Source organism: Opisthocomus hoazin, chromosome 7 (assembly GCF_030867145.1).
Source record: "Opisthocomus hoazin isolate bOpiHoa1 chromosome 7, bOpiHoa1.hap1, whole genome shotgun sequence".
Classification (NCBI taxonomy): domain Eukaryota; kingdom Metazoa; phylum Chordata; class Aves; order Opisthocomiformes; family Opisthocomidae; genus Opisthocomus; species Opisthocomus hoazin.
Window position 1 is genome coordinate 74,143,938 of NC_134420.1, and position 20,962 is coordinate 74,164,899.

Consider the following 20,962-nt stretch of genomic DNA (forward strand, 5'->3'; position numbering starts at 1 on the left):
GAGACAGAAATGTCTGTGTCAGCTTGTAAAAAACGTATTAAAAAATAAAAAAAGTGTTATCCATGCAAGGGATAACCCAGTGCTTTTTATTTTAATGGCATAGCACTGAAATAGCTCTTTACCCTCCCATCAAACCCTAAACATGAGGACCTGAGGAGACTTCAAATGCTGAAGCTCCAGCTTAAACTACGTCTCTAGTAGTGGAAAACAAGTCAGTCTCTGAACACAAATATGTTTATCTTGAAAAGAAATTAATGTTTTCATTAAAAAGTAATGCCCACATAAGTATAGTATTTCAGTACTGGTTTATTATTGCCTATACTTGTTGAATAGCTTTTTCAAAAAATAAATTTCCATTACATGTACTTTTGTTTCATCCCTTGACCTAGATTATAACATATAAGAAAAATACAGTGTCACTGCTCAATGTATACCCCTGTCTGATTTAATCACCTTCTGGAAAACAAACCAAGGAAGACTATTATGAAAGACAGCAGGATCCAGTCACCTGGAGCTTCAAAACTAATAAGGAACAGTAAACATAACCTACTTAGAAGAGATACAGAAACAAGCACTACTCAGAGTGATTACATTTATCTTTCCTCCATACCTTTATTTTTAATTAAAAAGATAATACTCTGGAAAGCCTCCTCAATCTTTCCAAAACATGTAAGCATTATGGTACCCATTTAAAAACAGAACTGCAGAATTAATTTAAATTAATTGCTTACTAGGAGTCATGGCTTCTTCTAGCTCACTAAATTGAGTTCAAAAACCTGACAGATTTACTACAGATATAGGAGAGACAGCTGGTAAAGTTATCCCATGCTGCACTAAACTCGCCAAGAACAGAAAGGTTTTTGCTGAACAACGTATCTTCCCCAGCAAATCAGGCTGATTTTCTGAAGCTTGTACCTGAGATTAGCTTAGGACCTGTCCTTTGGAGCTACACATCAGCTGAGGACTACCATGCGTACGACCAGCAGAACTGGCGAGGCAAAGAACTGGTACTGTTTCAGCGACACCTCACTAAAAACTGCTGTTAATCTGTTTTCTCTTGGCACAGTAAAAAAACAAAGGCTCTAAATAAACGACCCGGTTTAACTATTTTAGTGCACGTTTGCAAGCATTCTTGGCCAAAGAAAACCAAGAAATCTCCCATGCACAAATAACTGTTGATGCTGCGTTTCCTTCAGAGCAGAGATGGAGGGGTCAGAGCGAAGCCAGCCCCTGAGCAGACGGTACCTCACAGAAGGAGGACCGAGAAGGTCCACTCCGTCCACAGGAAAGGCAAAGTGCCGGGCAGCTCTCCCAGCCTCGACTGACAGACCTGACCGGTTCACACAGAGCTGCCATTCCATTCACCTCCTCCTCTGCTCTCCCAACTCACCTGGCTCCAGCATTTTCAACGCACAACACGCCACAGCCCGCTTCCAAACATGGCGGGGCAGACACAGCATTGTGTGCAAGAAAATGAGACCACGTTGTGGGTCGGTGAGGTGCCATCACACCTACAGCTGTGCGGGGACGTTAATGTGCCCCGCGCACACACTGGCCTGCCCTAACCAGGGACCACTAAAACCAGGAGCAGGGAAGTAACACAAGCAGCTCCAGACCACAAACCCAGCTGTTTGTTGTGGCCATGCACCACATGGACATCACACCGCTCCCACTCCCTGCTCCAGATTTTCAAATTTTTAACAAAGGGAGCAAAGAAAGACAAGAACGGGAAAGAGGAGACTTCTTCCAGGCTGTGGCCCCACCACCCAGAGCTGGAAAGGCAGCTCAGAAGGTGTATTTATCACAGACCTTCACAACAGAGTTGTGATCATACTGTCCTAGGGAAGAGCAAACAGATTTTGCAGGAAGACATGAAAGTAACCAGAGCCTTCCACAGCTCCAGGGAAGAGCAGCCCCAGTGAAGGTTAGATGGAGTCTAGAGCATTAATTGCTTTGTGCTAGGACGGAAACAAGACAGGTCTGGGTTTCACAAAGTGTCAGTGCAATAACCTAATACTGCTGAAAGTAACTTCCAGGAGGAAGTCCCAGGAACAAACCATGTTTAAACTCTGCCAACCGTAACGCCAGGCTGAGTGAGAGAGTCTTGAGATTCCATCACAAAGGAAGTACCTGGTGATCCCAGCAGCCATCAGAGAACCAGCCAGCCCCACAGCCACAGGATCACATCTCACGGATGAGCTAGGACAGCTTACAGATCCCCTTTCACTGACAGTAAAGAAACTTGTCAGGCACACAGAGTGCAGAAAGTTTATGTACAGGAGTAAGAACAGTTTATTGTAAGATTTGACAAAGCCTCTCAAATTATAGTATAGTACATCAAAGAAGGGAAGGAAGACAACTATTAACAGAAAAAAATGTGGGTTTATGACAGACAAGGCAACTGAGAAAGGCATTTGGAGCTATGACTAGTGCTCAGTTTTAGTTATTCTCCCTGGAAAACTTCAGAGGCGTGACGAAGACAAACTCTAAACAAGAGGGAGAAAGGTGCTATTTTATGTAAGCTTCCTACTGACATTTTCTTACCTTTCCAATAATGAAAATAAAGCAACAGGGACACAGCAGGGTACAGTGTTTTTAAGCTGACCTCATAATTCTCCAAAACCGATACTGATCAACCTAGTAATGATCTTGGCGCCTCTGAAACTCTTGTTGTCAAGTTTATATTAACTCCTCCAGCCACTTCACAGTCTCCTCACTCTCCAGGGATCTGCTACACACTGAACACACACAGCTCTTCCCTGGAAACTGGTATTCACCAAAAAGGTACAACAGTTTGTCCTCTACTAACATCTCGGTTTTCTCCTTTTACATTTTCTCTCTCTTAAAAGTCACAAAATAAGAAGGCCTACAGTTTTTACTTTTCAATTCACTTCACTGAGAACACTTTTACTCTTTTACTTGAGAAGTTACAAGAGACAAGCAGCTTCTCTGTACCAATCTGCTGATCAGTAAGAGTAAGCGTCACCACTTTGCCACAGGAAGAAAGAAGCATGCTGCTGAGGATGTTTCATATCCTCAGTTTGCAAGACTGAACATTTCTTTTTCCTTTATATTCAGAGTTATAACCTGCCAGGAAAGCACCAAGTATACAGCACTACCAAAACCATTTTCTCTCAGGAGTGACTATTTATTAGCCAGCAGTCACACACAAAATTAACAAGTTGGGGGGAAAAAAAAACAAATACAACAAAAATCAGCTTTGTTCAACCCCAGTAACAACCAGATACTCTTTTAGTCTGAGCTGATAGCAGCATCCAGACACAGGCCATGATACATCTTCAGTACTCTACCAAATGTAGCTCTTTGTACGTAGTTACTAAGCACATTGCAAACCAAAGACAAATAAAACACACACGCAGTAATTTGTGCAGGTGGATCTTTAAAATAGGATCTTCAACTCCTACCAGCCTCTTTCTCACAGGTAGCCAGTTCATACTCTGTGGCACTTCTCACAAACTGAGAAATTTAGCTATGATTTTAGACAATTCTTCTGGCTGTTGTTCTTTTTTTATTATTATTTATTTCATCTCCAGCAACAATGCTTAACAATTCTTTAAACAGAAATTATTTCATTTAACCACCTATTCATTCTCCTAATTAATGCCTGAACAAAAGAGTTGGCACTGTTTTCTCTGGAAAAGTGTCAGAATTGTTTCTACAGGACAGGCAGAGGAAGAGCCTCTATACATTGCCTCAAAAAGTCAGCTTTTCTCAAGAATAACAGCTTCCTGGAAGAAATCTCCAAGAGCCGGGATGCCCTCGCTTGGTAGCAATAATCCACCTTCCAACATTACATGGAAAATTCCTTACCTGCAAAACTGCAGCCAGTGTTTGCACTGTACTAAAGTGTCATTAGACGCTGCCTGTGATGGGGATTGATTTGTGTTGTGCCTTACTTCAAGGCACCTACCCACAGCAGTGCAGGCACCTTACCCAAAGCAAGCTCAACGGTATCTTTGCAATGAAAACCTGGTAACGGCCAGAAAACAGCATGTCTTCACTGAATCTCGTGATTCTGTACACTAGGTGGTTGACGTTGAAATCAAATCATCAGCTTTTAAGCAAGCATTATCTCCAATGTTTGTCAAGGATTTGCCTTCTCGGAGAACTTCAGATCAGAGAAGAGTCTGTGGTGCTGATACACTGTCCACAACTAAGAGGCCAAACATCCTCGCAGTGGAACTACCTGTCTCACTTACTGCAAGTAGTGCATTATGCTTTTCTGTAAAAAAAAAAAAATAGATGGTAAATTCACTAGGAAGGAACTGCTCTCTCAGGACATTCCCACTGGCAATTGTTCCTCCATTGGCAATTCCCCAAGAAACACTTTATAGGAACAGCAGGATTTCAGTCAGAAGTACACAGTCAGAACTTGCACATCTCTGGCTTTTAAGGCAATTAATACTTCATCGTCACACCGAGATCAGCCTGGGATTAGGCAAACAAAGCTGAGCGTGGGGGAAAGACAGTGATCACAAAAAAGGAACGGGGGGTTGTGTGAAATTAAGCATCACATCACAGAGTCCACAGCTACATCCCTACACCCCCAGCCTTTGGTCTCCTCCTGCAGGCATTTCAACAGTGTATGGGAGAAGACTATTTTTCTATTACTCTAAAATTCTAAAAACCCAGAAGTTCCCCTTTCCTGCCTGCACAGAAAGGACCACAACACTTAACTCACATTAAACTTAAAGCTGCAATGAAAGACAACTACAAATAGAATGACATGCTCCACACAGACCCTGATCCAAATTCGGATCCTGCTTTCATTGTCACAGCCTTCCCTATAACAGGTCTCCTCATCCCTCTTTCTCATATAGGCTTGCCTCAGCAATGGCAAAATTAGGCAGCTGTCAACTTCCAAAGCTGGACTTTCAGTGACAAAATGACCCCTCGCTTTTGCACTCCTAACTGGAGTCAGCTCGGAATGAACTCGCAGACACTCCTGAATAAAACAGAAGATCTGTCTTTCAGTTCTGGTTTGAAACTATAAAAAAAAGGTCACATAAACGAAGGACTAACGGGATATGAAGGGCAGTGGGGGAAAAAAATGAGGAAGAGAACAGTGAGGAAAGAGAGCGTGAGTTAAGAGCGAAAAAGCCCACGGCACACCAATGTCTTTGAGCTCCGAGCAGCTCAGCAGCGGGCGAGGCTCCAGCCGCGCGGGCTGTGTGCGGGACCCTTCCCGCAGCTCTGCCCCGCCCGCGGCCGGCGCTGCGGGGCGGGCACCCCCGCCGCCGCTCCTCCCTCCCTCCCGCCGCCGCCCCGCAGGCCGGGGCAGGGCGAGCCCTTCATAAAGCGGCGCGGCGGCCGGTGCCAGCCCGCTGCCCGGCGCGATGGAGGCGGGCGGCTGCCGCATGGGCGGCGCGGAGCCGGCCGGCCCGGCCGTGATCACGCTGGAGGACCTGGACGGGATGGCGGAGGAGAGCCCCGACTCGGCGTACCACAGCAACGGCAGCAGCCTGGAGGAGGAGGCCGAGCGCATGGAGGACGAGGAGCAGGAGCGGCTGCTGAGCTACTGGCAGAGCGTGGGCAGGGGGCACCAGGTGGACGTGCCCCGGGGTAAGGGCAGCGCTCGGGCCGGGCTGAGCCGCTTACGCCCACAGCAGCGCGCCGGGCTTTGGGGGGGGGGGGGGGGGGGGAGGCGGCACCGCTGAGCCCAGCGGCCGGTACCGCGGGGCGTCCCGCTCGGCAGCTCCCGGTGCTTCGCCGGCGCTGGTGAGGAGCTCCCCGCGGGACCGGAGCGGGGCCGGCAGGGCCCCGCGGCAGCGCCGGCAAAGCTCCCCGTTCCCGGGGGGCCGGGGCAGCGGGGCCTCGTCGCCGGGCGGCAGCAGGCGCAGGGGGGACGCGCGGGGGGACGGCCACGGGCGCTGCCACGGGCGCCATCCCCGTTCCCTGCGCAGCAGCTCGGAGCCAGAGCTGGGCACGGGGCCGCTCCAAAGGCGTTTCCAACTTGGGGAGGCGGCTGTGGTAGTGGATTGACCTGTTCACACGAACATGGGCTGGTGTGAGCTTTCAGTCAAAGCATTCTCCTTGTCTCCCGTACCTGTCCAAGGGGTCAGTTCTGGAAAGAAAGACGGGCGAATCGAAAGATGGCACTGAGTGAACAAGTAAAAGGATTCACTTTGCTTTTTGACAGTAAGCCTCCCAGGCTTATCTTATTAGGAAATTACTTATTTTCAATTTTAAGGAAGACTGAAGAATCTGAGAGACTGTAGCGAGTCAGGTACCTGATCGCAAGCAGCAGAGGGTAACTGCAAACTTAGCTCATTCGGAAACTTCAGCTCATCCGCACTGCCCTGCACAGAGAAGTAGTGAGATCTTTAGCATCTCCACAGCTCAGATAAATCACCTTCCAAGAGGCCGGGAAGCAGCGAAACCTTGAACAACAGACTGCACCAGGCACTACCAAAATGAAACAACTCATTTAAAAACTTTTTCTATAATCCATTCTATAATCCATTTCTACATTCCAACGCAGTGAAGAGGTACAACCTCCTTTTCAAGCCATGCCTAGAAGGCTCATCTTGCCTTTCTCGCGTTTTAACACCCTGGGCAGGAGCTAAGAGAGGGCGAGGTCAGCGGGAGCAGAGTCCTCTGGCCTGCCTTGCTGTCACTGCCCCACAGGAGGGGTCTTTGGATGCCCGGCCCCAGCAGCACCATCCCACAGTTTCACTGCACAGCCCAGCAGCCACGGGCTCGTGTCTGTCACCAGTGCATCAGGTGGGAGAGCTTCAGGTTCCACGGGGCACGGTGGGATGGGGAAAGGGGCTCCCTATTAACGCATGCCTGAGTGAGGCATGAACATACGGATGCCAAGCTGCTCCTTAAGAGTAGCCTTGTATAGCAGAAAACAAGATTCCTTCCCACAAAATGATACGGTATTCTGATACATGGTGAAATATGGCATTGAAATTCCTAAGGTTTCTTCAGCATGACATCAAGTCTAGAAAATATGCCAAAAGTAGTATTTTGCCACATTTTAGTTACTGTATTGTACAAGATTTACCTTGTAATGCTAAGCAAATGTTACAAAAACCTAAACAGAATATTTTTCTTCAGATACTGTCCAGGGCTGCGTGTCAGGAGCAGACTGCATCTCAGCTAGAACAGCCTGAAGAGTTTGCCAGATTAGTTTACACGGTCCATTCAAAGTTACCGTAGTATCTATGTTTAGTATCCAGTCAGCTAAAGCGTACTTGAGCCTCAGGCAATACACAGAGGCAGAGAGGACTTTCTGAGAGAACATGTCCTCCCTGTCAGCAGGGAGCAAGCCCCATTTCTTGACCAGAGTGCCCCACCCGAGCAGCTGGTGTCCCTGGGGGTGTGATTTCAGAGAGTCACAGAATGGTTTGGGTTGGAAGGGACCTTAAAGATCAGCTGGTTCCAACCCCCCTGCCATGAGCAGGGACATCTTCCACCAGCCCAGGTTGCTCAGAGCTCCATCCAACCTGGCCTTGAACCCTGCCAGGGAGGGGGCAGCCACAGCTTCTCTGGGCAGCCTGGGCCAGTGTTTCACCACCCTCATGGGGAAGAATTTCTTCCCAGTATCTAATGTAAATCTGCTCTCCTTTAGTTTAGAGCCATTCCCCCTTGTCCTATCACTGCACACTCTTGTGAAAAGCCCCTTCCATCCTTCCTGTAGGCCCCTTCAGGCACTGGAAGGCTGCTTTAAGGTCACCCCAGAGCCTTCTCTTCTCCAGGCTGAACAGCCCCAACTCCCTCAGCCTGTCCTCGTAGGAGAGGTGCTCCAGCCCTCTGATCATCTTCATGGCCCTCCTCTGGACCTGCCCCAACACATCCATGTCCTCCTTATGTTGGGGGCCCCAGAGCAAGAACTTTCCTTGGCTGACTCTTGACTGCCAGCCTGGTAACTGTGCAGACAGAGCATTTGAGACCTTCACAACAGAATGTGTATTTCCTGTAGTCTAGCGGTAAAGCCTGCAAAATCAGAACATTACCATCCCTCTCATCAACAGTTCTGGACTGCCACAAGCTTGACACCTGTTTTGTTCTATGCTGACAACACACCTTTCAAAGAGAAGACTTGCTTTGTAGCATCTGTTAGCACCTTTTAAGGGTAACAGGAATACTATAAGCATTCTAAAATAATCTAAGATTTTGCGAGATGTGAACAACAGATATTGATATGGCTGGCACTGCAATTTATCACTGTTAACAAGATCTTAATCCTATAGACTGACTGACCAGCCTATGCCAAACCTTGCCACAAAAAGGTAAGAGAAAATTAAAGGTGCAGAGAGGTATAATCTAACCTTCTTGCCTTGAAAACTCCAATTTATCTACTCTCAGTAGAAGCAGAAAACATGCTACAGCAGTTACTTTTAAATTCATCCATTCTAATTTCAATATAAGAACATTCATAAGCAAGCAAGCTCAGGAAAATTGCAACCCATCAAAACCATCTACTTGCTAAAGCATGAAGTTGTCTGAAGGTAGCCAGCGCACAAAGCAGCTTGCTCTGAGGTCACGTACCCAGGCTCCAGACCAAACTTCAGAGCTGAACTGCAGGTGGATTTCCATCAGTTCCAGTCTGCCTCCCCTGCTGAGGTTCCCTCACGTGAGCGGCAGCAAGGTTTGGCTGGTGCAGAGGCTGCTGGGCAGCCAAAGCAGGCAGTGGCAGGACGCGTGCTGGGAAGGACGGCAGAGCCTCCGCTGCTGCGTCGTCCAGCGATGCAGCCCCACGCTGAAGCCCAGCCCTGAGCTGCTCCAAGATGGTGCTCGTAGGCACCTCCCAGGGCTGCTGCCTGGTTACTCTCCCGAAGTGCACGGCTAATGGTTTGTTTCAGCGTGAAGAGCTTGGTTCCCAGCATTACAAAGGCTGTCTGCTCTCCTCTAGACTGACAAAGTTTTGCATGCGTGTGCATTATTTAAGAGCACAGCTGACAAGAACATCCCACTTCAGTGACACTCCTAGCAGGTCTGAGCAGACACAAATTAAGACATACAACAATTTAAATACTTTTCAGTCTTGCTGCTATGCACAAGTCTTGTCAAATGTACCTTATCTGTATAAATCCCTTTGTAAAAATTGGCCTCTTTCATAACACCTACCTATAGTAGCAACTGGAATCACAATTTTGAAATTTAATTGAACCAAGCCTCTACCTAGCTACACTGCTACAATCCATCTTGCCTTGTTTTGTCACACCAACATTCAAGTTTGCAAGCCTGGACTGACAGACAACATGTCAAGCAACTCACTTGCTTTTGGGCAGTATAACCTAAGTATTATCCAGGCTCAGATATTTATAATCCAGATGTTATATGGGCATGCCTGACAGGCATGGATTAATGAACTGAAGAGTAAAACTCCTGAAAGGACTTTAATTAGTTGTAATCCCTAACCTATGCATTAATATGGAAGAAAAAACCCCACACAGTTATCAAGAAAGGAATCAAAAAATAGAGTTAACATTTCTAGAGTCCTAAAATGTGTCTTAATTCTTGAGTACTCTGTGGAATATTCAGTGCTGAGGTCTTACCTGCTTTTATTTTTCTCTCAGACACCAAAGAGATCAATTTAAAGTCAGTTATTACATAGATTTTAAATTTATTTCCCAATGACCTTTTTTTTAAAAAATGCTAAAAATTAACTAAAGTGTAGCTTTACTAAAAGGATCTTTACTCTTCCAAATAGTCTTAAGGCTAAAACCCCTGCACTGGATGCTAGGAGATGTATGTTAGATTCCCAGCTCAACTACAGATTTACTAAGTGACCTTGGCCAAATTAATTCTCCTGCATCTTAATTCTCCTCTTCTCAGAAACGTGGATAACACTCTCTTCCCCCATCATCCTGCCTTTTCCGCTTAAGATGCTGAGGCACTTCAAACACCTAAGAGAAGGGCTCTTATTTCAGTTGAAACTTCAGTCGTTTCGTACATGTCTGATACATACCGTGAGGTAGCATAGCAGAAATTCACATCCAGACTTTCAAACACTGTACATAAAAATGAGTTTCTAATCCTCTATCAAAGTACACAAATGCTTATATTAGTTCAACTTTGAAAAGCAAAGGACTAACTCTTTTGGAAGAGAGGCTTTCCATTCCTAAGACTAACCTTACCCAGAGTTTCCCAGCTTGTCTGTTAGGGATCAGCTTCTAAGCAGAAGTTATTTATGAACTGCAGCTAGAATTGATATCAAGGCAAATATTGATATCAGATGCAAATACACCTAATCCAACCATATTTAAATTACAAAACTCTAGGAGAACAGAAGTACCAGAATATGCTCGTATGCTATATTTGCTCCTTTATTTCAGCTTGGCTGGGAAGTGTAACAGTTAATGCAGACTGGATGACTGCTAGAGTCCCTACATCTAGAAATACAATCATCGAATGGTTTGGGTTGGAAGGCACCTTACAGACCATCTCGTTCCAACCCCCTGCCACAGGCAGGGACCCCTTCCACCATACCAGGGTGCTCAAAGCCCCGTCCAACCTGGCCTTGAACACTTCCAATCATGGGGCATCCACAGCTTCTCCGGGCAACCTGCGCCAGGGCCTCACCACCCTCAGGGGGAAGCATTTCTTTCTTATAACTAATCTAAATCTCCCCTCTTTCAGTTCAAAACCATTACACCTTGTCCTATCGCAACAGGCCGCTAAAAAGTTTGTCCCCATCTCTCTTACAAGCCCCTTGAAGGGGCCACAATAAGTTCTCCCTGCAGCCTTCTCTTCTTGAGGCTGAGCAATCCCAACTCTCTCAGCGTATAAACAGAGAACAGGTTTGATTTTTAATTTCTTGCAAAATGCAAGAATCATTCAAAAAGTCACAGCACATTTCAGTTCCATCTCAGCACTGGTAAGCGAGCATGCAGGTGCTGACAGTTCTTCAACAACAGTCAGCTATTAACACTCTCCTTCACATAACGAACCGCCAAAAAGTGAAAGCCCAGATCAGAAGCGATGATACGTTAGCCGGTACTCCAAGCCCTTCTTGTTCCAAAGGGCAGGAAGACAGACAACAGCAAACATAAGAAGCACACAAAACACATGGTAACATGGTCCCTATTAGCCAAATAAAGTTGGTACGTTCCATTTAATCTTTACTAGTGCTTTATGGTGACTAGGACTACCTGAGAACATTGAACCACTCTGTTTCCTTCTGCTGAGTGTAATGGAACCTGACAAACAGAACACAAATTCCAAAGCTTGCTTTGCTCTACTCCCACCTTTATATAAAGTTATATTTCAATTTTGCTAGAATGTTAATATCCACTTTAAGGCAACAGTCTTCTGCCCCTTCCAAACTGAAATAAAACTTTTTGTCTCATGTACTTTGTATCTAATCATATAGCACATATCTGTAAAACTACTACACAACAAAAAGAAACTGTGTTAAACTGACACAAGTCTACGTTCTAAATTCTTTGTTAAACAATCAGTCTTCTTAAGATACAGTTCTTCAGTGAAGTACACATTGAGGAATTTTAAGTTTCCTCATCTTATGCTTCTTGAACTTAACAGGACACTTTTCCCCTTTCTCATCTATAGTTTCAGGACTTTTCTTTTAAAGAAGGTATAAACATCTATTTACACTAAAGAGGTATAATATGTAGAATTAACTAATACACAACTACATAATAATTTAGGGTGTAAGGAGCCCCTGGAGATCTGTAATCTAAGCCCTTGTTAAAAGCAGGGCTAGTTTCAAAGTTAGGTTGCTAACTTTCAGGTTTCAGGTTGCGCGGGGCCTCATCCATCTGACTTTTAAGTTTTTCCAAGGACAGAGGCTCTGTAACATCTCTGGGCCCCCGTCCCAGTGGTTGATCACTCACACTGTGATTTTTAATTTTTTTTTATACCTAATCAGAATTTTCTATGTGGCAATTTATGCCTACCGCCTCTCACCCTATCACTGTGTACCTCTGAAGAGTTTCAATCTTCTCCATATCCTTCCCCTGTGTAGTGGAGACCGTACTTCCATCCCACCTGCACTTTCTCCCCTCCAGCCTGAGCACATCATGTTCTCCCAGGCCTTTCTGCCCTTCACCCTGCCCTAACCAGAGAGGTGGCCCTCCACCAAAGTATCTCGAGTGCATCAATGCCATTGCTGTAGCACGACATGAAATGCAGCTCCATGAGCACCAAACAGAGTCACCTCCCTTGACCGGCTCGCTGCAGTCTTGCTGATAGAGCCCACTGTGTGTCCTCTTCTGTAAGGTCTCCTTCTGAAGCTAAGAACAAAAGTTCATGTTCTCTTCTACTTCTTAATGAAAACATTTGTTTGCCTGTTCTTTTGAAATGCTCCCCACCTGTGAGGCCTTACTAGAAGGGCTCGCATTAAAATAAATAAATATTCTGCAATTCACTTAAGGCCTGGAACTCCACCTCGGGTGTACAGAAGCTGGCTCACCACAGCGTCGCAGCTGGAACGTGCTCTCCATCAGTCCCAGCTGTAACACCCCCCGACACTGCCACCAGCAGCAAACCACAGTGAAAGTGCTGCAGCAGCGGGGCAGAGGAACCTGTGGCTGGCCAGGGCACGCGGCTCACGTCCCAGCCTGCCGCGCTGCACAGCAGCCCCTGAGCAGCAACACGGGCCTCACAGCCGACATACATCCTGACTAACGAGCAGCACTGAAACGTGGGTGACAGCAAACGCTGAAGTGAGACATCGGACCCAAACCATCTTTTAGAAATGACAAAGTTTCCACACAAGTATGTCCTTGAACCTGTGAACAAGGGGAGCCAACTGAATTTACTTCTCCATGTGGATACACATTAATACAACACTGCAAGAGTTGCTAGAACCGGCAGCATCTCCACAAAGCCAAAAAAACAGGCACTGCCAAAAGCTCTCCATAGCTGCTTGTATAATTGCAGTGTACGAGAAGTGGGTGAGTGAAATCTGTTCCCAGCAGAAGTCAGTTAACGTTTCCTATTAATTATTGAAGGGCAAACTAAAGTTGGTACAACAACAAAGTCCTCTTTTCTACATCTTCATCTAAAACTGGAAATGTGTTATTTTGTTGCAGAGATGGCAGAGCCAATTCAGCAGCTGACTAGAAATAACAGTCCCCAGGGGAGAGAGACCATCCCGTTCACCCTGATCCAGCGCAAAGAAAAGGTACGCTTTCCCTCCCCAGCTGAGGTTTTAATAGTTTTCAGCATTCATACCTAGCTTCCAAAAATATGTTGCTTTATAAAATTATTTTAACCGTTTAGGATCCTTAACATCGTAAGTGCAAAGCTGGATAACTGCATTTCACTTTTAACTTCTCACCATTCTATATGTGTGAATTTTTCTTTTTTGTTAAGGTAGAAACTGGCAGGAATGTCAGAAGATGGCCAGGAATTACAGTCTTTGTGACACTTTATAATTAGTTAACAAACCCCCCTCATATTTTGACATTTGAAATAAAAATGCCTGTTTTCTTCAGTTAAATCAGTGCATTAGCTTCTTCACACAATCATGTTACTAAAACCTTAGCAAAGAATACTTGAAAGAGATTAATACCTGAAATTAAAACCAAACATGTACTTTTGTATCAGGAGTCATTATCAAACAAAGCAGCAATGTGCAAATCCATCTTATCTAAAACCAATATGTCCTCCAATGAAAAACTGAAATTGATGTCCAGCAAATTGTTTACAGCTCAGGAAATGTGCAAGCAGGTGTCTAACCTGAAACACATGGCAAGTCGAGGAACCATCTATGAAGAATTCTTGTCACATTTCTTTTAAATAGATCTATATATTTCAAATTTATCAATGTCATAATTTGATTGAGTCTATGTCATTTAAATAGTTTGGGACTCCTGACTGTTGTAATTAAATGCTTGAAAGCAATTGCTCAGTAATACTGTAATAATTGCAGATAAAAAATAAGGTTATTCAGTGCTAATTGCAACTAAATGTTTAATATTGCAAGTCCAAAAGATGACAGTTCATTATTTTAAAGAAAAACTACCTAGAAGTCTCCTGAAATAAATTTTTGGTCCAAGATCAGCAACATATACATTCTTGATTCAGGAGGAAGGACTGAAATTCACATATTCCTTTGAAGATCGTTTCTCTGACAGGTGAAAAAAGATGCAGTTATTCTTGTACTCAAGTAAGATGCATACACTGCATTGGTTTTGGATATCTACTTATATGCCAGCCTGGACCTTGAAATGAAGCGCATGCGAACTAAGTATTAAACAGAATGCGCTTAAGGTACAGCTGACACTGAGACTTCAAACCATTCCTCGTGCTTCCCGTTCTCCTAAAGACCTAGAGAAGTTGATTTCTTTATGCTACAAGTAAAGCACTGAAATATTGTTTGACTTCTATTTGTTTGCTTGGATTTTTTGGGTGATTAACTTAAGGTACAAAATTATTATCTTACTGTGTTTGCAGCTTGGAGATCTGCTTTATGAAAAACGTCAGTATGGAAAAGCCAAGTGGGCTTGTATAAAAATGAAAGAAAAACAGTATGAACAAAGCATATGCCTTGGATTCATGAAGCTTATGAGGTACATTTGTGAGCAGAATTCCTCAGGTAATCGATACCACAATTCTACATTAAAGTTAAAACGTTATATTTATGCACTAGCTCCTCCTAACAGGGGAGATGCTTTTAGTGGCTTTTTTCCAAATACTCCACCCTGTCTACATGGACATTTTCCTGCAGCACAGCCTTTCCAGCAGAGTCTGGACCGCAGGGCTGCTCCCTCTGCGTATGTGCAGCAGAGAAGGTCTGCGGGAAGCGCGCACTGTCTGCAAAGGCACTCTGACCACTCTGCCTGCCTGGCAATTGACACTGGCTAATTTTGTAGGCTGTCAGCTATAAATCAGGCTTTTGCTACAGAATTTTAGCGGTTTAATTTTCACAGCGGTACTGAAATCACCTATTCTAAGAACTTATTCAGAGTGTAATGCCAAAAGAGACCATAACGTTTTGCCTCCTTCGTTTTAGTCTATGATACTTAAATAGTGCACGTTGGAATGGACACCAAACATTTGTGTGGTTGAAGCTTTTTTCCCCAAAAGATAAATCCAGTTTTAACTCAAGTACGTTAAAGTAATGGCAAGTCCACCATGTTCCTGATAGCTTGTGCCAACAGTTCCCAATCCACTTCAATGTGATTTCAACTTCCAGCCGTCAGTTCTCGTTGTTTTTTTTTTTCATTCTCCAGTTGATTACAAACTATTGAAGTGCCCAGTGTTGTTCTCTAATAGTACATGTGCTGTAATCAAGTCAACCCTTAATTTTCCTTCCAAGAACTAAAAACTTTGATCACAAAAGCTCTTCCTTTATCAGGTATTTTCCCCACTCTCCCCATTCTTTTAACACTTTAACACGGTTCAAAAGTAATTTTGGCTCCACAACAGTGCAGTTTTGTTTTCAAACTGTGTACAGGAGCAAAATTCCCACTCCTAGTCAGCACCGCTACCTGCACAGTCAAAACAGTCAACCTTTTCCTCTAGCACTGCAAAAATACAGCAACATGTTTACTAACAGCAAATCCTAAATGAATTCACAACACAGCACCCTTGTCTTGCCTATGTATTTGTTCCCAAATATTTACACCACCACACAAGGTCAGTTTACAAGATAAACAGGGGGAAAGAAGTTAAGTCAAACTCCTTGCCCTGCATGAAGATAGGACAGCTCACCAAATACTACATCTTAGACACACATGCACACACATTTGCACATGTAGGTTTTAGATAGATAGATATACACACACACAAACTACAAGGCATAATAAAATGCTACTTCCAACTTGGAATACACAACCCCATTTCCTAAAACATCCTACTGAATTCCTTTTAGTAGTGAAACTCTGCTCTGTGGTACGCACTTTATATTATTCAGTACAAGTTCAGATGTCAAGCACAGCATGCAGACCTTCTTTTGTGTTTTCTAAAAGTCACGTTTGTCTCCTCAGGACTGTACTTGGGGATAACAATACCCATTGTGACCATAGTCCACACAAATGAATCTCAGTCGGAGATGACACAGTCAGTGACAGTGGCGTACTACCTGCCCGAAGTGCTGCAGGAAGAGCCACCTCATCCTTTTGACTCTGACATAATCATCGAAGAATGGCCTTCTACTATTGTTTATAGTAGGTAAGAAACACTTCAATTTTGTTCTAGTAAAAATGGTAAAAAGATGCAGTTTTCAATTTGTTCATGTTACGTCTTTTAAACCAAGTTCTAAAAGCTAACACATAGTAAAACTTTATTTTCAGTAACTGTTAAAAGCTGCTTGCTTTATCAAACTGGGATATTCAGGAAATAATCATTAGCAATTTACTTGGGAAAATGATGCATCTATAATTGTGAGATATAACAGTATCTCAAAACACAGACTAGTCTGTATAGTTGGGAACAAGGTATCTGACATCACTGAAACCACTGAGTTAAGAAAAAACTGTTATCTCTTTGAGGTCAGTCACAGTCAGGCAGTATCATTTGTGAAGCATGACTAAATAATTTAGCAGGAGGCATTTCTAGGCTCTGGAAAAACTGTGGATTTTAAAAAGAACTTGATATGAAGTTGATTGTTACAGGAGCTTCAGAGGAATCACCAACGAAGACTCTATAATGCGAGAAATAAACCTGTTGGCGGAAATTCTGGAGAGCCCCGAGTTATGTTTGCAGGACACATTCATCATTGCAGGATATACAAATCCAGCTGCGGCCAATCGACACAACGAGATATGGTTCCTTCAAAGACCATAGCCTTCAATTTCTGGTGCTTGTCAGTCACCAGAATCAGCTCTGATTTACTGGCAGAATCTTACAGGTGAATCTCACGAGACTAGATGTCAGACCCTCACAGCTTATAGAAATGTGGCTTTTAGCCTGTTGAGCAAGGCAATTACTCCAACTTAATAATCAGAGGTAACACCTGAAAAATACACATTTTCCTATGTCAACTTTGATAGTTTTAGCACAATTCTTATGGAGATTTTTAGCACTTTAGAAGTTAGTTTGCCTTATCTTTTTTTACAAGATAAGGCAGACAGACACCTCCCTCCTCAACCACTTATTAGCACCTCTAGACTGCCTGTGGCTGGGGACAGTGCTAGGGGAGATCCTGGAGCCCCCGGCCCGGCCTGCTCTGCGCCCAGCTACACAGAGACCCTGTTGGGGCTGTCCCTGGGACACACATTAAAGCCACCTCACACATGCAGGCTATGCTTCAGAAAAAGAATGTTCAGGTCTTAATTTCTGAAGAGAACCACCAGATTTAGACCACTGGGATTAAACCAAGGAGTAAGAGTAGGCCAATGCCAACTGCTCTTAATGTCATCATCTGTGGAGCAGAGATTCTTAATGCTTACCTCAGAAAGCATTCAGCCAAAGTACTCTTAACTTTGAGAAGAGACCAAGAAGGCAGAACAGTCCTAATGCTCATTAAAGTTTTCACAGCAAAAGGTACAGGTTACCTTAACCACACACTCATAGTAATCCCATGCCTGTATTTGGCATTCCTAAATAGAAAGTGGTTATTCTCAACTCTTCAGTTTTCGGAACACTTTACTCTTACAACTTTCCTGAATGTTAAAACCCTGCAGCTGAAGTGATTTGTTCAGTACTTTTTACATTCTTCTGGCAGTACCACAGAGTTATAAACGATACAGACGTTTCACAGAATCACAGTAAAACTGTCAGCTAGGAGTGACCTCTGGCAGTCACCTGGCCCAGCCCCAGCAGGGCCAGCGCTGCTGGCAGAGCAGGCTGCTCAGGGCCTCGCGCAGTTGGATTTTAAGCATCTCCAGGGACGAGGAGCTCGTAACCCCTCTGGGCCTTGTTCCAGTATTTGACCACCCTCACTGTGAGAATTTTTCTTCCTAATGTCTAATTTTCCATGTTGCAGCTTCTTTCTTTTACCCTTCATCCATATGATAATTCTTCAAGTAGACAACTGCTAGTCTAGCACGCTGTGACAGAAAGCCAAGCTCACATGGCTTTACCTGCATCCGAAAGTCTGAAAGCAGCACTCCTGCTTTGCTACGTACCACAGTTCAAGAGCATCTACTGCACTTTAGAATCAGGGTAGCAAACAGTTTGGCTCTCAAAAATCCCTTCTTATTGTCTCCCCTTACAGATATGGTGGTAGAGTTTAATCTTAATAGAAGTAAAGGTCTTTTTATATAAAATTTCATGAAGTCTATCACCCACATTATTTATTGATTATACGACTTATGCTTTAAATAGAGCTTTTGTGTTACTTAGTTACAACGTACAAAACGGCAACCAGAGTCAGTGTCTGCTAGCTTACAGCAGCGTTAATTGGCAAACGAAATGGACTTGTGCAGTACTTCTGACTGAATAAACGTACAGGTCTCACGAACTTTAAGCCTCCTCGGTCCACAAGGCTCTCTGCTGCACAAAACTGACTTTAACGCTTAACCTAAAACCTCTTGCTGAGCAGCAGGATCAGAAGGGTACCGACCGGCTGACATGCTTAAGCGTGACCAAGGTGCTCTCTGGTGGTTGCTGCCTACAAGGATTACTCGGTAGGGGGGACAGCAAGGGGGGGGAGAAGAAAAAAAAAGGAGGGGTCGGGGAAAGAGAGCAAAAAGCCTTAGTTTTAGCACAAACAAACTGATATGCTTTGTGGAGAGGGGGAAAAAAAGAAAAAAGCAATCCTCACATCCTTCTTCTGAATGTCTGTTCTCCCTAGCTGTTCAGACATCCTGCGCTAGTCCAGCACAAACATTTACATTGCCACAAATTAACTGATGATAAACCGATGGGGGGGGGGTGTGAATCTCAGAAAAGATTGTGGGTTTGGGGTCCTTCTTCCAAGCAGAAAGCTATCTAATCTCATTTGCCAGGTGACAGCACAAATGCTTGTGCCAGTTGTGGCCGTAATTAGAACCACTTTCTCTGATGTGCTAATGTAAATGCACGTCAAAGTATTTCTTACTTAACAGAATGAGACAATGAAGGTACCTGTCATGTCTTTGATTCCTCTCAATTTGTTCAAGATACAGGATCATAGCCAAGGAAAAAAATTCAGAATTCCTTTTCAGTATGTTGTTTCCTGTTTGATATTTTATTTATTTTGCTTTTTATTTATTTTTAACATTTCCTCAGATTGTTGGAAATGCCAGCCAGCATTAAAGTGAAAACTAAAAAATTAATGGAAAACAATAACATTTTTTTAACACTGAGTTGAGTAGAGGGCCCAGGGAGGCATTAAACTACAGGTTTTGCTCTGCCTTTACACCCCCCTCAAGATTTTTATATGAGCAAATAAAAACAATTTTCGCCTTTGACTTAATTTTATGGCAAATTAAAAAAGTTACTGCAATTTGATTGCTTTTGCCAGTTATAGAAATTATTTTAATGCTTTCGCACAACAAATGTTGAATAGCTACTGGAAGTATTTAAATCCTCTCACCATAAAGCACCAGTCTGTACGTACTTTACATTTTAAATGTCTATTGCAAAAAGCACTTGCTATATGTTATGTCTCTTTCCATAGGCAATCTTCATCTAAATACTTCTGTGACTCAGCTACTTGTGGGTATGTTATAGAAACATTCTTGTTACTGAAATATAAAAAGAAGGTATTTATCTGAATGTGCTGATATCCAAACCGCGGCAAAGTGTTCAGTGTTGTCTTACGTAAAACTGTGAATTCCAAGATAGCATTTATTTTGACTTATGTTAGACGGCTGCTGCTGAGAAAGAACCGATTAATCTCCAGTTCAGAGATACACTTTATGGCTACAGAACACTGTACCAGCTTCTGTAAATGGCCCTCACAAGCACGGGCACAAAGAATTGCAGTTTTTAACCAACACACAATAAAGTTTACTTAATAGTTACACCAGTGAACACCAGTGAACGCCAAGGAAATGTTACTATCACTCAAATGTATCATTTTAGACAGTTTGAAAACATCATGTCAAGCGTGATTACCTAACTCCTCCTCTCAGAATGAGTATTATATTACCTAACTGTGGCTCTACTTTGTAAGCCATTAATAAATGGATTTTCATTTTTAAATTTGAAGTTACTAGATTTCCACGATTCAAAGTAGACAATAAAACAGAATTCACCCATATTTTTGGAAGATTAAATGATGTAGCCTTAACAGATAAATGTTGTCCTGCATACTGTGTATTGTTCGAACAAGCATTAGTGCCTAAAAAGTTTATTCCAGCTATTGTGATACTCAGGGCCTTGCTTATTGTATGTATACAAATATAAGCATAACTTTTCTAGCATTGCTGCATTGTGCTATTTTACACTGTCCTTCATTTTCACTGAAATGTCGTGTTGTTTACTGTTACTGTTTGTCAAAATTAAAGATAATTATTTTATTGTGCAGAGTACACCTGGCTTTCTTTTTTGTAACAGACATACAACTCCTTTTGCTATTTTTCCTTTGAATGCGAACAGCAGAAGTCATAAGTTACTATTCTGATTTTACAAAAGCCATGTAAGCCCCAAATTTGAAATGGCTGCTCCAATACACACACAAAAAAAACTTTCAAAAAACATACATTGTTTGAAATAAAGACACATGTTTGGAGCTATGAGTCTCCATGCCGCAGCCAGCAGGTCTGCTAGCAAACTCACTCCTCTTCACCCCAGGAGCCATCTGCAGCCCCATTTTTGTCAAGCGTCCACCAGCACAGTCTCCCACAATTCTTACCACAGCACAGACTGGGGCAGGACTGGTTTCAGCACTAAACTGCCAAGAAGCAGTTCTTAACTCAAATACATGTCACTCTGTTTTCTCCTAAATCATGGTGCCATTCAGAACATACTTCACGACTGACTCTTTCAGCAGGGGACGAGGGTAACGCAACAACTGCTTGTTGCTCCTGTGACTGCCCTCACCTAGCTATCCTGATCTCAAACCGCCAGAACCCAAAACACAGGAGCACAGTAAAGGGTGTGGTTTAACTTCAGGGCATGGCCGAGGCCCATCACTGTGCCGCAGAAAACCGCA

General features: G+C 43.6%; 2 protein-coding genes across 3 annotated transcripts in view; one reads left to right on the plus strand and one right to left on the minus strand.

The window, feature by feature from the left end:
* Positions 1-20,962, minus strand: part of FANCM (FA complementation group M) — an 81,872-nt gene that overhangs the window by 54,979 nt on the left and 5,931 nt on the right. The gene's annotated exons all lie outside the window — the stretch shown is intronic.
* LOC104337433 (heme-binding protein 2) lies at positions 5,356-18,501 on the plus strand. Its single transcript, XM_075426132.1, has 5 exons — positions 5,356-5,583; positions 13,026-13,117; positions 14,392-14,533; positions 15,927-16,110; positions 16,554-18,501. Exons 1-5 carry the CDS (start codon positions 5,358-5,360, stop codon positions 16,723-16,725), a joined length of 816 nt encoding a protein of 271 aa, XP_075282247.1. The 5' UTR covers positions 5,356-5,357; the 3' UTR covers positions 16,726-18,501.

What these genes read in the sequence shown, in the direction of transcription:
- LOC104337433 (XM_075426132.1), top strand. Translation starts at nt 5,358, where the DNA reads ATGGAGGCGGGCGGCTGCCGCATGGGCGGCGCGGAGCCGGCCGGCCCG. An exon ending in CCAGGTGGACGTGCCCCGGG is followed by an intron (nt 5,584 to 13,025) that starts GTAAGGGCAGCG and finishes ATTTTGTTGCAG; the next exon opens with AGATGGCAGAGCCAATTCAG. An exon ending in TGATCCAGCGCAAAGAAAAG is followed by an intron (nt 13,118 to 14,391) that starts GTACGCTTTCCC and finishes CTGTGTTTGCAG; the next exon opens with CTTGGAGATCTGCTTTATGA.